This window comes from Rhinoraja longicauda, chromosome 14 (genome assembly GCF_053455715.1).
Source record: "Rhinoraja longicauda isolate Sanriku21f chromosome 14, sRhiLon1.1, whole genome shotgun sequence".
NCBI classification, from domain to species: Eukaryota; Metazoa; Chordata; class Chondrichthyes; order Rajiformes; family Arhynchobatidae; genus Rhinoraja; species Rhinoraja longicauda.
In genome coordinates, this window is record NC_135966.1 from 14,414,688 (window position 1) to 14,431,212 (window position 16,525).

General features: G+C 42.6%; 1 protein-coding gene across 1 annotated transcript in view; it reads right to left on the reverse strand.

The window, feature by feature from the left end:
- LOC144600083 (A disintegrin and metalloproteinase with thrombospondin motifs 2-like) overlaps positions 1-16,525 on the reverse strand; it is a 179,251-nt gene that overhangs the window by 131,229 nt on the left and 31,497 nt on the right. The window contains exon 3 of the mRNA XM_078411470.1: positions 3,264-3,423. Within this exon, the coding sequence (XP_078267596.1) occupies positions 3,264-3,423 (160 nt within the window). The remainder of the gene's footprint in view (positions 1-3,263; positions 3,424-16,525) is intronic.

Here is a 16,525-nt window from a genome sequence, read left to right on the forward strand (position 1 = left end):
TAGTCAAAGAATTAAAGAACCCATTGGGCCCAAATCTCTCCTGCGGGCCCTGCAACCCTCTGTCCAAACCTCTCCTGCGGGCCCTGCAACCCTCTGTCCAAACCTCTCCTGCGGGCCCGGCAACCCTCCGTCCAAACCTCTCCTGCGGGCCCGGCAACCCTCCCCCAACTGACGACCCATGGACCCATTGCCGGCCGGGGAGTCCGTTCCCCAAGGGCCGTGGTTGGGCGAGGGGGGACAGGAAAGGGGAGAGGGAGCCACTCACCTTGGCCCCGGGTAGCCGTAACGTCGACCAGAGCGAGCAGTGGACCCGTTAGGTGGAAACCTCTCCTGCAGCGGCAGCCCAGCAGCCATGGCCATCTTATTTGACCCTCTGCTGCCACACTGCACCACGGGAGGAAGGTCAGGCGCGGGCCATGCCAGTCCTCCCGGCGGGGGGGGGGGGGGGGGGGAGTGTATTTATTAAAGTTTCAGCTCAACGGCTCACAGCAGCGGCAGCTGGATGGCTCAACAGCCCTCCCCCCCCTCATTGTCCGCCACTCCCATCACTTTGGTGGGTCCCGCCCCTGGTGGCCATCTTGCCCCCCTCATTCGCCGCCACTCTCGTCACTCGGGCGTGTCTCACCCTCCTCCGAGCGGCAACCCTGTCCCAACTGTGCACGCGCGGATCCGGCGGCCATCTTACGTAAGTATTAGATCAACGGGCCCCAACTACGCATGAGCGGACCCGTTGGGTTGCCATTGTGACATCAAGCATGGAGGCAGCCAATCGGGACATGCCAGACCCCACATGGGGGAGGGTGGTAGAGGCAATCAAATATATTAAAGTTTAAAAAGTGTTTTTTTAAAGTTTAAAAAGTGTTTTTTTTAAGTTTAAAAAGCGAAAACATTTTAAAATATAATAATCATTTGAACCGCAGGCCAATGGTGAGTAAGGTGGGCCTAAAATTGTCGCGCTATTGTGTACCGTTTTGACTGTATTTCGAAAACAAATAAAAGCACAAATATACAAGATGAGATTTAGTAATGTATATAGACAATCAAAGAATTAATGTGATATCTGTAAAAGCTGACATCTGTCCAGAAAGCTAGAAATACACTTACACAAGTGCATTGAAATAAGTCCACAAACCATGTTGATGCCACTTACCTTGAATATTCTAATCTTGTGCTTTTTTTTACAGAAATACCCAACAGGCAAAATGTTTCAGTTACCTACATTTTGATGTATGCAATGATTAGAAACTTAGATGCCTGCAAACTGGTTTAGGTAATGTCATAGCTTCATGCTCTACATGATCCCATTGAAATGAAAAATGAAACATTATTGAAAATCAGATGCTTCATATAAATTGTGCAAAATCTGTAATCTTTGCTCTGGGTCCTCCACACTTCTGATGTAGAAATAAGTCTCTGAGCACGCACAGTGGGTTCAAACATGGCCTGTGCCTTCTGTCGACCATTTATGCAGAAGTTGGCTTTCATGATACCAGTGAGCACTTGCCCGAGCAAGTCCCAAGTCAGCACTGGAAAACCAATTCAGCTAAGTCTTGGTAAAGAAAGATCATACTAGAAATAGAACCCTTTTAAAACTTAAAATAGAATTGATATGGTAAAAGATTTAAAGGGAGCATTTCAATGAAGAACAGGGATGTTGTTGGTCAATATTTATCATTCAATTAACATCGCAAATAAACATTCCATTGGTCAAATTACACTGGTCAAATATTACATTGTTTTTTGTGGGAATATCCAACACACAATGTAGCTTTCCAACATTACAAGAATAACTTTTTAAAATTCATTGCCGTAAATCACTGAAAAAATGTGCATAGACGCACAACTTATTTTTATCTTTCAACTTTAAGGTACCAATGAAACCGAAAAACCTTCTTTCACGACTCGAGTAATGTTAGGCTATAAGCAGATATTAAATGGTGCAGCCACTCAGATGTGTTAAACCCTGGTTTCCTTCCAATCTTTTCTCAGGGAACGAGTCACTATGAAGGCAAAGAGTGGCAATAAAGGGGGCTTTTTCTGGTTGGCTGCCAGTGACTAGCGGGGTTCCCCAGGGCTCAGTGCTGGGGCCGCTGTTCTTCGCGTTCCATTTGGATGAGGGGATTGAAGGCTTTGTGGCCATGTTTGCAGATGAAACAAAAATAGGTGGAGGGGCAGGTAGTGTAGAGAATGCAGGGACTTGGATAGGTTGGGAGAGTGGGCAGAGAAGTAGCAGAAGGAATATAGTGTAGCAAGGTGTGGGGTCATGCATTTTGGTAGTATGAATAAAGGCGTAGATTAATTTCTAAATGGGGAGAGAATCCAGTATCAGAGGTACAAAGGGACTTGGGAGTGCTAGTGCAGGATTCCCCAAAAGTTAATTTGCAAAAGATACACACAAAAAGCTGGAGAACCTTAGCGGAACAGGCTGCATCTCTGGAGAGAAGGAATGGGTGACGTTACGGGTCGAGATCCTTTTCTCCAGAGATCCTGCCTGTCCCGCTGAATTACTCCAGGTTTTTGTGTCTATCTTCGGTTTAAACCAGCATCTGCAGTTCCTTCTTACACGCTAATCTGCAAATTGAATTGGTCGTAAAGAAAGTAAATGCAATGCTAGCATTTATTTCGAGAGGGCTTGTATGCAAAAACAGGGATGTAGTGCTGAGGCTCTACAAGGCACTGGTTAGGGTGCATTTGGAATATTGTGAGCAATTTTGGGCACCAAATCTGAGGAAAGATTTGTTGGTTCTGGAGAGGGTCCAGGGAAGGTTTACAAGAATGATCCCAGGAATGAGTAGGTTAACATAAGATGAGCGCTTGTCGGCACTGGGCCTGTACTCGCTGGAGTTTAGAAGAATGAGGGGGGACCGCATTTAAACATGTAGAATAGTGAAAGGCTTGAATGTGGAGAGGATGTTTCCACTAGTGGGGAGTCTGAGGTCATAGCCTCAGACGTTCTTTTTGGAAGGAGATGAGGAGAAATTTATTTAGTCAAAGGATGGTGAATCTGTGGAATTCTTTGCCACAGAAGGCTGTGGAGGCCGTCAGTGAGCATATTTAAGGCAGAGATAGACAGATTCCTGATTAGTATGGGTGTCAGAGGTTATGGAGAGCAGGCAGGAGAATGGGGTTAGGAGGGAGAGATAGGTCAGCCATGATGGAATGTGCAGTAGACTTGATGGGCCGAATGGCCTAACTCTGCTCTTATCACTTACGATTTTATGATCATATGAGTCTTTCAGAAAATGAACCTTACATTTACTAACCTTTTAAGTGGACATCACTGATTGCCGGAGGAAGTGTTTTTTTGGTAGCTGAACTCCGATACACCACGTGAACTCTCCCATTTTCCTCTTCTTCCTCCAATTTGTTTCTCTCCAGTGGTTCAATAAAGAATTCATCCTTGTCTGTCCGAATCATGCCAGCCTGAAGTGACAGGACCAGAGGTTACACCCTCTTAATTGTCAGAAAAATGCTCATCCCGATCCACCACCCCTGCCAAGTATTCATACACAGATATGCCCACAGGATTTCTGTCACTTTTGAATAGCTTAAGTTAAATACTTTATGGGGAATAATACAGCTGCATTTCTTTTGACTGACATTGAAAGCAACATAAAAGCAAAAGCACATATTTCATTATAGATGTCATCCCGTAAAGCATGGAAAGGTTGATGGACGGCTTCGACCACTCAAAGGCATCAAATATATTGCTGAGGCAACCTATGGTCAAGGCCATAGATTCAAGGTGATTGAAGAAGTTTCATTCCTTTTCATTACATCCGTTTTCAGGACTTTAGTTACCAATTGAGGACCACGTTCTAACAAATTCATCTTGTTTCACCGTAGAAGCTAAAATCTAATTGGCCTCATCTCTGACAATAAACTTTTACAGAAAAATCAATGGAATGTGAATTTTTCATGGCCAAAAGCTGCAGTTATAACCAATAATAAATAAGTCACATAGTGATGAACAAATAACAATAGAAAGAAACAACATTTTTTATAGTGATAAACCTAATTTTCAAAGAGCTATTAGTTTTTAAACACAGGAGATGTGATAAACACTGGCCCAGAAATTTTACAAGATACGCTAAATGGGAGTGCAATGGGTGCGGTACCAGACTATATTTAGATTTTAGATTTAGATTTAGATTCAGAGATACAGCGCAGAAACAGGCCCTTCGGCCCACCGGGTCCGCGCCGCCCAGCGATCCCCGCACACTAACACTATGCTACACCCACTAGGGACAATTTTTACATTTGCCCAGCCAATTAACCTATATTGAGTGAGGCCCTTGCACAACAATGTTTTATCTTAACCAAGTTCCAAAGCATGTTTCATTTCTAAAGCAGTACTCATTCAATCAACTAAAATAAATTGCAACAGCTCTATTACGAGCCCCTGATAGTTTATTATGACTATACTATATTAACTTAACTAACATTCTGTACTAACCAGGCCGATTGTGCTTATATGCGGGGATTATCTTGCTGAGCTGCATGCAAGCAATGTGCCTGCTACACATGACAATGAAGAAATCATTGATTCATATATATATCTATATATATATATGAACAATGAAAGAGATAATAACCTTGAATGACACTTGAAGATTATTATGGTTTTCTGATCTGTATTAATATTAATTATACCTGTAAACGTCTGTAGTTTTAACATATGATTAATAAGTTAAACGTGGTATTACCAATTACCAATTACCAATGCTGCAAACGAGTTGCCCTATTCTGTACTACAACATCATAAAATAGGCAGAGAAAACCTGGTCCCCATCTTCACCTGGCTAAATAGCTATCAAATACACTACTGTCAATTGATAGTTGTCTCCCTTGATAGTTGTCTCACTCACCCTGAGCAGCCATTTTCTGGCCTATCTATCTCCAGGACCTATCTATAGGCTGGCTCAAGGTACATACCAGTAAATTTTACAAAGGCCCCAAAAGCAGCCTGCATTGGGATGCACAATGGAGATCTATTGTTCACTGGTATCATGATGAGACTTGTATCCAAATCTGGAACAAACCTGGAGCTTTCTTGATACTCTATCCAATAATCTCTTTGCCATAATCTTTGAAACATAATGGATGTCAAGTATAAATAATTTTACTATCAAAATAACAAAAAGGCGAATAGCTTCAGATGCAAAACAAATGGACAACTGAATGACAATAGCCAAATGCTGAGGTCTGTGCTCCACCATTCTGCCATGAGCCAGAAATGTTATCTACTAAGCACTGAATGGTGCGAAAACTCTATTCACCACAAAATGTTTTTAAGTGTAAAGATCTTTAGTTATATTTAACAATATTTAACAATTAAATATTGTTCATCAGTTACATTTTCATGAGAAGTTAATTATTGTAATACAAAGTCCTAGTAGTTTTAGTATTAATTGTTGGTAACTTTAGAAGAACAAAAATTTTAACAAAGAACTGCAGATGCTGGTTTACACAAAAGATAGACACAAAGTGCTTGAGTAACTCAACGGGTCAAGCAGCATCTCGGGAGAAAAAGGACTGGTGATGTTTCGAGTCGGGACACTTCTTCAAACTCTTCAGACAGGAATTTTAACATATTCCTTTCTTAAAAGTTTTCATTTTGTCTTTTTTTTCTCTGTTAATCCTTCCATTTATTTTCCTTTCTGACCTCAACAACATTGAATTCACCCACACTGATTTATTCTTAATCCTGTATAAGAAAATAACTGTAGATGCTGCTACAAATCGATTTATTCACAAAATGCTGGAGTAACTCAGCAGGCCAGGCAGCATCTCGGGAGATGTTTGACGTTTCGGGTCGATACCCTTCTTCAGACTGATGTCAGGGGGGCGGGACAAAGGAAGGATATAGGTGGAGACAGGAAGATAGAGGGAGATCTGAGAAGGAGGAGGGGACGGGAGGGACAGAGAAACTATCTAAAGTTGGAGAAGTCGATGTTCATACCACTGGGCTGCAAACTGCCCAGGCGAAATATGAGGTGCTGTTCCTCCAATTTCCGGTGGGCCTCACTATGGCACTGGAGGAGGTCCATGACAGAAAGGTCAGACTGGGAATGGGAGGGGGAGTTGAAGTGCTCAGCTACCGGGAGATCAGTTTGGTTAATGCGGACCGAGCGCAGGTGTTGAGCGAAACGATCGCCGAGCCTGCGCTTGGTTTCGCCGATGTAAATAAGTTGACATCTAGAGCAGCGGATGCAATAGATGAGGTTGGAGGAGGTGCTGGTGAACCTTTGTCTCACATGGAAAGACTGTTTGGGTCCTTGGATGGAGTTGAGGGGGGAGGTAAAGGGACAGGTGTTGCATCTCGTGCGGTTGCAGGGGAAAGTGCCCGGGGTTGGGGTGGTTTGGGTCGGAAGGGACGAGTGGACCAGGGAGTAAGTCGTTCCGTTGTTTATTTCACAATTCTTCAATTTTGCAGTTCAATCTTAAGTCACAGTCACTTGGCCTGTTTCTTCAAGTTCCAGATGCACCGTATCATAATCAGCTCACACTTTTGGTAAATTGGTAAAAAAAACAAAGACTCCTATAGCAAGTCAGAAATATGACAATAGACAATAGGTGCAGGAGTAGGCCATTCGGCCCTTCGAGCCAGCACCACCATTCAATGTGATCATGGCTGATCATTCTCAATCAGCCTTCTCCCCATACCAAATATGGATGATAAAATAAATTTGATTCAGTGCATACACAATATTTAGTAAAGAAGCAGTTTGTCCCTGTAAAATAAACTGTCTCTGTATTTCTCGCTCTCCAAGATAGTGGAAACTAGCCAATATTTTAGTCTAACAAGGGCATTAACTGAGAGACCAGTAGTTGATTGTAATTCTCCTAGGCCTGCTGTCAAGTTGCTCGCTATCTGCAGGGCTAATAATGTGTATCTCTGTTTCTGCTTCTGTCAAGCAAGCCTCCTTTGTGGTCTTTCTCTGATGGTGCTTGTCCCTTTGATGTGCCATGCCTTCTTCCATCATTACTTCATATGATCTGGCATCTGGTGTGAATTGAGTCACCCTCGCCTTCTATTACGTCTGGTATCAGTCTAATGTAGGTTTGCTCTGTCTCCCCTTAGTTTGGGCAATTCTTTGATGCATTTATGATTATAGAGAACCTTTCCTTTTTATTGGCCCTCTCCATATGTCTTCCTGCACTTCTAGTTTCCCTGTTGTGTGAGTTTTTAATCAGTGAGATGTACGGGAAGTGATTGCTTGCATTCAACCTTCAAGATGCAGTTAAAACTAACACATCATGTGCTATCCATGCACAGCAAGACTAGATTAAAGCAGCTGGGGGAAACTCTTGGTTTGTCAAAAATAAATGAACGGGTTGTCCCTGCTCCAGCTTAATATATACGTCCAGTAACATTCAGCTGTTTCATTTTTAGGCTGGAAGTAATTTGCTTGCACTGCAGCAAATCCATTCACCAAGGTTTCACTTAAAGGCAGGATGGATGATTCAACTCTCTCCCCTTGTGATCAATGATATAAAATATCGTAGCATATTTGAAGGACAGATTTTACAAGCTGTGGAGGAAAGAAAATGTGTGTTGAGAGTGGAGACAAATGGATCCACTTATTTATCATGGGTATGGGCCATTAGAGTGCACCAACAACAATGGCTATTGACTGCACTGAGTTATTGGATTAAGGGACTCCTGTAATAGAGGGTACGGAGGAGATCCAGAACCCACTCATGCTTTGGGATGCACTTGCCCCACCCAAATCGACCACTGTCAGGTACCTTCAAAAGAACTAAGAAAGGTCAAACAGCCAGAACAGAGCCACCCAGCGCAGCACAAAAAGAAGGGTCATAGTGAGGGAGAGGTCAATGATTAATGTTCCCTTCCCTGAGAAAATGAAACAAAATATAACTCAGACAAGAGTGTGGAGAAAATAGGCAGCTCCCTCCACAAGGCCATGCGTAGTGCTCAGACATGAAAAGCAATTCAAAGGCATCATTGCAGGTAGAGTTTGATGAGGGTGTGATGCGTGAGCAAAAAGATAAGCTAATTAACTGCCTGAACTGCTGAGTTACTCCATCTTTTTGTGTCTAACTAAATATTAAACTTTCCTGATAGGAAGCAAGCCACAAATGAGCTAATGCAGGCAAAAAGGTGTGCCAAAAAGGTTGAAAAAGTTTGAATACCAAGCGCAGCAGTGAAGTTAGATCGCAAATTTTATTATTCTCACAGGTGGTGTTGTACTGCAAGTCGGTAACATGAATGATGAATTTTGAAAGCCATGGATGTGTAGTGTTGCTTGCTCAGGCATCCACCAGCAAGAGCTGCACACATGTTTTTTTAAAACTATGGAGCAATGTGTAAAACAAATGGTGTGTTCCAATGATTGTTGATTATTGCAGAGGTTTCCCAAATGCAGAGGCAGATGGAAAGGCAAATCTGAAGAGCAAGCTTCAAGTCAGCCAAAGGTAAATCATAGTGATATGGTCCAAAGTGGAGGGTAGCCTACTTTCACCAGCTTGTTCAGTATTTTTGGTGCAGCCGCATATGAACCACGAAGGTGGTACAGTGGCGCAGCCAGTGGAGCTACTACTTCACAGCTCCTGGGGCCTGAGTTCAATGCTGACCTCAGGTGCTGTCTTTGTTGAGTTTGCACGTTCTCCCTGTGACTGTGTTGGGTTTGCTCCAGGCAGGGCCGTTTTTACAGCATTATGGGCCCCCGGACAAAGCAGTGTACTGGGGCCCCTACCGTTACTCTCCCCCACCCCCCTTTCCCTACCAGCCCCCCCCCTGTCGTGCCGGCGAAAAGCACTTACCAAAAAGTACTTAGCGATGGACTTAGGGTGCTACATTGTTGCGAAAAGCACTTACAGATCGCTGTGAGAAGCACTTAGGGACCGAAAATGTTGCGAAAAAAGCACTTATTGAACCTACATTTTAAAAGTAGTATTTATTTATTACAAGTCACTTAACATACACAGATCAGCATGGGGCCCCTATGCTCGTGGGGCCCCGGGCAAGTGCCCATCAGGCCCATGCGTTAAGACGGCCCTGGCTCCAGGTGCTCTGGTTTCCTCCCACATGCCAAAGCTGTGCGGGGTTGTAGGCTAATTCACCTCTGTAGAATTCCCCGAGTGAGCAGGAAGTGGATGACAAAGTGGGATAACATAGAACTAGTGTGAACTGGTCATCGATGGTTGGCGTGCACTTGTTGGGCCCAATGTCCTGTTTCCATGCTATATCTCTAAATTATCTCTAAACAGTGCAGCATTCCCAGAGTAATTAAAACACTCAAAGTCCTTGACAGCAAGTGGCTTGAACGAAGATCCCACACTCTGTATGGACAGTACATGGCAACCAGTTCATTGGGATGTCAGGGAGAAAGCTGTGGCATTGCAGCAAATCACAAACAGATGGAAAGTAAGAAATTCATCCAAACTGCTATTGTTTGGTCCTTTCATTTAGGTTGGTTGCAGTGATTAAATTGTATGAGTCTTGGGAAAGGAATTGAATGACAACACACTCCTAACATTTATGGCGTTACTGAAAGGGCATGAATCAAGCTTATATTGACCTAGATGTTGTGAGGTAGCATGAATTACACTTTGATTCCAGCTTTCTGAAGATTCCATTTTAGCTTTTGCCCTTTAGCCACAAACCTCCATTTTGTCTATTTGTTTTTGTTGGGTTTTTTTAATTTAAAAAAATCAACCAAAGAGTTAAATTAAATGTTATCATTCTCATCCAGGATCCATGCCAGTCTCTGCAATGCCTATCAGTCCCGGAAGGCCTACAGTAATCCAACAGACTTTACACAGGGAATAGCAAGAAAGAGAAAAGGGTCAAGTGTTTAAAATCAAGATGTAAGATACAGAAAACTGAAGAGCCATAAAAAGTTAATAAAAGAGGTTTATTGCATTTAGTGATTACGTGTGTTAAGTTTAGTGTTACAGTTGGTTTTGTATAATATAATCATGGGGTCATGCATAGGTAAGGTAATAATTGCAGTATAATTTGTGAAAATAGTTATGCACGGGTTATTTGGAGAAGTGGTTTATGGAAATGTTCTACATTGGAAACTTAAACTATGGAGATGTTAAGTATGTTAATTTTATCTTCTATAGTTCATGGTCAAGAATACTATAGCAATCAGTACATTTATGGATAGTTGAAATTTATATATGGAGATGATGGTTTGCTTGTGCTTTGTTTCTGAAGGGAATGCAATGCATGTATCATGTGATATAACTTTTGATGTACCAGCACTACCAGCAGTTGAGTTCTGACTGCCTTGTTTCTTGCCTCGGTGAACAGTAAAACAACATGCCTAAATGTTGTGCAATCCTGCTGCCCTTGGAAATAATTCATTTTCTCAAGGGATAATAAAGAAGGACATTGTACAGATCTGATGAATGACCCTATCTTAAATTGACAATTTGTAGGAGTCCCCCTCTTCCATGGCACTATTTGTCCAGAGTTACAGGTTTATCTATAAAATTGAAGACTTTTGAAAGGATTATCCATATTTTATCTATTTTGGAGCAATGCCTTTTTCTTATTATTTAGGCTGGATTATTTCACAAAATTCCTTTATCTTTAACAATCTTGTTTCCTACTATTGTTTTTTTTACCAGAAGCAAGCACACCAAGCAGGATGAGAACTCTCTGTGGTCTTCAATGGTAATCCATCATTAAGACAAGCTCCATGGCATTACTTTACTTGGATCTACAGGCAGTGTTGGCAGGCTGCTCTAACGTTTCAATCACTGTTCTAATTCCAAGCCACTGTTTTCACTTTGAATGTTTTTGTTTTTAAAATCTGTGCACCTTCCTCCCAACCACTGCCATGTTGCCCTAAGACAGCTGAGCACACCACAGCACCCATCTCCTGACACCTTCCTCAAGTCCACTGACACCCTCCTGATCATAAATCACCAACTGCCATGGATTATTATCCTCATCCACAAAGCACCATCGACACATCCTGATTCCCAAACTACCAACTACCAACTACAAACCTCACTCCCTGACTCCTATCAATCCTACTGATCCCAACCATCAGTGACCAACAGAGGACTGGACAACCACTATTCAATTTACCCCTTTAGCAAGGCAATCATTTGCCCAGCTTGAACCTGCTTAACATGTCAACACTGGTAGAAACCGATTTCTAGGAATATCTTTTTTCATGTAATATTAATACTGAAGTACCAAAGCTATTTGATAGCAAGTTGTTCTTTGGTAAAGCAAATGCTGAGGAGAAAGATTTTTTATTGTGCCATGTTATTTACTGTGATGATATGATTACCAGAGTCAGCCAATAACCAAAAGTAATGAGATTCTCCTTAGATCACAGCCTAAAATATGTCACTTCCATTTTAAAATATTTCAGTGGAATCGTGGACATTTCTTGAGGCCAGCTATTGTGTACATTTGAATGGCCGTAACTAATTGCATTGCAATATCTGGTTAAAGACTGGGGGACCCCTCTTCAACGTCTAATACTCTTTGTACAAACCACACACAATAATCATATTTTCCACTCCCTAAGGTATAACTCGGAGCTAAGATCATGTTACTAGCACATATGTCCAGCAGACGCTAGATTAAAGCTTCCTTGCCACAATTATTCTAAATTCCTGCTTTACATTTGATGTATCATAGTTCATTAATATGGTATTTACATCAAAGAACTAACTAAAAGTGCACAGAATTACACAAAATTGCACCTAAAAATTCCTATGCATCCAACATTCAGTCGTAAAACAATTGTAATCAAACAGCTATAAAACTCCAAACTGTTTTGTTTAATTTTGTTTTGGATAGAAGACAAACTCCATAAACTAAACGAGTGAAGACTGATGTTCTGCCAAATGAAACATATGGTTCAAATGAAGCAGCAGCTTTCAACCACATCACATGATACGAAGGATTTGAGAGTGGGGTGGGGGTGGGGGGGGGGGGGGGGGAATGGAGAGAAAACAAGATTCATTTGCACATACATGGAAAGAGTAGTGGTCTTGTGGGAAAGCAACAGTTGGTCCCTGTCTCAGTGATGTTATTTGGCGATCAATATCACATCTGAAAATATGAAGTGAGGCTGGACAGGCTGCAATCTCAAAAGGGACAAGACTGGGAAACAAGAGAAAGGATGCCAAATTCTGCTGTCGTAATGGACGAAGTAGTGTGAAGAGCCCATGCATTCATATAAACATCCCATAAATCACAATGCAAAAGATGTTTTCATAATGATGCCCCATACTTTTAGTACTGACCGCCCTAAATTTACAGCAAAAGATGTTTTCAATTATTTTGTTTTTAAAGTGCTAGTCAGCCAAACCACAATATTACACGTCATGATAAAAAAAGGAGAGCACTGGACCGCAACTGCAAATAACATACCGGGAAGGGAAAAATAGATCTCTGCTGCTCATTAGAGTTCATATTTTAAAAGCCCTATAACATGAAAGCACACAAGCTGTGCTAGAAATTCTATTAAGTGGAAAAACGAATTTGTGGAATCCACAAATAAATCTGACCTAAAACTGATCAGCTAAGCACGCCATTCCAAAGCTTCATCCTCAGCGCACATGACTCATATACATAGTGAGTGGAGATTGCCAGGCATGCACAATGATGTCAAACAGCAAGCACTCACATTTATTTATTTGTATAATCAAGATCCATGATTCACATGTAAAAAGGCCCAACTGGAGAATTAAGGGCTGCTCGTCCTTCGTTAACAAGGTTCTTGCCTTATTGGCTATCATGAAGTCCAATGTGTTTGTGAATTCACAGTGTGATCTTCGTTAAGTATTTTTGTTGCGTTGGTTCCCATGACCTTACTTCACCCCTTCACTGCCCTAAAGCTCTTCGCACATAGTCAGCCATCACCCAATTACGATACGATACGATCATCATATCATATCATATATATACAGCCGGAAACAGGCCTTTTCGGCCCTCCAAGTCCGTGCCGCCCAGCGAACCCCGTACATTAACCCTATCCTACACCCACTAGGGACAATTTTTACATTTACCCAGCCAATTAACCTACATACCTGTACGTCTTTGGAGTGTGGGAGGAAACCGAAGATCTCGGAGAAAACCCACGCAGGTCACGGGGAGAACGTACAAACTCCTTACAGTGCAGCACCCGTAGTCAGGATCGAACCTGAGTCTCCGGCGCTGCATTCGCTGTAAAGCAGCAACTCTACCGCTGCGCTACCGTGCCTGCTGATACGATAGAACTTTATTTATCCCAGGAGGGAAATTAATCAGGACCCACCCAATCACATGAATAACACCACCATCGCAATTGACACTTCCCCACCTCATTCTGTCTTTGGCACATCCAAACTATTGCCCCATGTCTCAAACCATCCCTTGATCACCATCCCTTAATGTTCCATCTTCCAAATGTTCATCTCCTCACACTCTATACCTTCACCCTCCATCTCAACCTCCATCCCTTGCTTCTCATCCTTGGTCTTCCAACCCTCAATCCTTCATGCTGTATCGCCCTATTCCTCAAACCACCATCCCCTAATACCCCATCCTACAATACTTCACCCCTCACTTTCAAAGGACAACAGAAAGTACCAAAAAGGGCAATACGGGGTAAAAAGATGAAGTACGAGAGTAAGCTGGACAAGAATATAAAGAAGGATAGTAAAAGCTTCCTTAGATATGCTAAGAGAAAAAGATTAGTAAAGACAAATGAGGGTCCTTGAAGGCAGAAACAGGTGAAATTATTATGGGGAACAAGGAAATGGCAGAAGAGTTGAACAGGTACTTTGGTTCTGTCTTCACTAAGGAAGACATAAACAATCTCCCAGATGTACTAGAGGACAGGGGATCTGGGGAGACAGAGGAACTGAAGGAAATTTTCATTAGGCGAGAAATAGTATTGGGTAGACTGATGAGACTGAAGGCTGATAATTCCCCAGGACCTGATGGCCTGCATCCCAGGGTACTCAAGGAGGTGTCTCTAGAAATCATGGATGCATTGGTGATCATTTTCCAATGTTCTATAGATTCAGGATCAGTTCCTGTGGATTGGAGGGTAGCTAATGTTATCCCACTTTTCAAGAAAAGAGCGAGAGAGAAAACGGGGAATTATAGACCAGTTAGCCTGACATCGGTGGTGGGGAAGATGCTGGAGTCAATAATTAAAGAAGTAATAACGGCGCATTTGGAAAGCAGTAAAAGGATTGGCCAAGTCAGCATGGATTTATGAAGGGGAAATCCTGCTTGACTAATCTTCAGGAATTTTTTGAGAAGTAAAATAGATGAAGGAGAACCAGTAAATGTAGCATATCTGGACTTTCAGAAAGCCTTTGATAAGGTCCCACACGGGAGATTAGTGGGCAAAATTGAAGCACATGGTATTGGGGGTAGGGTATTGACATGGATAGAGAATTGGTTGGCAGACAGGAAACAAAGAGTAGGAATAAACAGGTCCTTTTCAGAATGGTAGGCAGTGGCGAGTGGAATGATGCAAGGCTCGTTGCTGGGGCCGCAACTATTTACAATATATATTAATAATTTAGATGATGGAATTAAAAGTAACACTAACAAATATGCAGATGACACAAAGCTGGGTGACAGTGTAAACTGTGAAGAGGATGCTAGGAGGTTGCAGGGTGACTTGGACAGGTTGAGTGAGTGGGCAGATGTTTGGCAGATGCAGTATAATGTAGATAAATGTGAGGTTATCCACTTTGGTGGCAAGAACAAGGAGGCAGATTATTATCTCCATGGTGTCAGATTAGGAAAAAGGGAAGTGCAACGAGAACAGGGTGTCCTTGTATACTAGTCACTGAAAGTAAACATGCAGGTAGAAACATAGAAACATAGAAAATAGGTGCAGGAGTAGGCCATTCGGCCCTTCGAGCCTGCACCGCCATTCAATATGATCATGGCTGATCATCCAACTCAGTATCCCGTACCTGCCTTCTCTCCATATCCCCTGATCCCTTGAGCCACAAGGTCCACATCGAACTCCCTCTTAAATATAGCCAATGAACTGGCCTCAACTACCTTCTGTGGCAGAGAATTCCACAGATTCACCACTCTCTGTGTGAAAAAAAAACTTTCTCATCTCGGTCCTAAAAGACTTCCCCCTTATCCTTAAACTGTGATCCCTTGTTCTGGACTTCCCCAACATCGGGAACAATCTTCCTGCATCTAGCCTGTCCAACCCCTTAAGAATTTTGTAAGTTTCTATAAGATCCCCCCTCAATCTTCTAAATTCCAGCGAGTACAAGCCGAGTCTATCCAGTCTTTCTTCATTTGAAAGTCCTGCCATCCCAGGAATCAATCTGGTGAACCTTCTCTGTACTCCCTCTATGGCAAGAATGTCTTTCCTCAGATTAGGAGACAAAAACTGTATGCAATACTCCAGGTGTGGTCTTACCAATGCCCTGTACAACTGCAGCAGAACCTCCCTGCTCCTATAGTCAAATCCCCTCGCTATGAATGCCAACATACCATTCGCTTTCTTCACTGCCTGTTGCACCTGCATGCCTACTTTCAGTGACTGGTGTACCACGACACCCAGGTCTCGTTGCATCTCCCCTTCTCCTAATCGGCCACCATTCAGATAATAGTCTGCTTTCCTGTTCTTGCCACCAAAGTGGATAACCTCACATTTATCCACATTATACTGCATCTGCCATGCATTTGCCCACTCACCTAACCTATCCAAGTCACGTTGCAGCCTCCTAGCATCCTCCTCACAGCTAACACTGCCCCCCAGCTTCGTGTCATCCGCAAACTTGGAGATGTTGCATTCAATTTCCTCTTCCAAATCATTAATATATATTGTAAATAGCTGGGGTCCCAGCACTGAGCCTTGCGGTACCCCACTAGTCACTGCCTGCCATTCTGAAAAGGACCCGTTTATTCCTACTCTTTGCTTCCTGTCTGCCAGCCAGTTCTCTATCCACATCAATACTGAACCCACAATACCGTGTGCTTTAAGTTTGCATACTAATCTCTTATGTGGGACCTTGTCGAAAGCCTTCTGGAAGTCCAGATATAACACATCCACTGGTTCTCCCTTATCCACTCTACTAGTTACATCCTCGAAAAATTCTATAAGATTCGTTAGACATGATTTACCTTTCATAAATCCATGCTGATTTTGTCTAATGATTTCACCACTTTCCAAATGTGCTGCTATCCCATCTTTAATAACTGACTCTAGCATTTTCCCCACTACCGATGTTAGACTAACTGGTCTGTAATTCCCCGTTTTCTCTCTCCCTCCCTTTTTGAAAAGTGGGGTTACATTAGCTACGCTCCAATCCTCAGGAACTACTCCAGAATCTAAAGAGTTTTGAAAAATTATCACTAATGCATTCACTATTTCTGGGGCTACCTCCTTAAGCACTCTGGGATGCAGCCTATCTGGCCCTGGGGATTTATCGGCCTTTAATCCATTCAATTTACCTAACACCACTTCCCGACTAACCTGGATTTCACTCAGTTCCTCCATCTCATTTGACCCCCGGTCCCCTGCTATTTCCGGCAGATTATTTATGTCTTCCT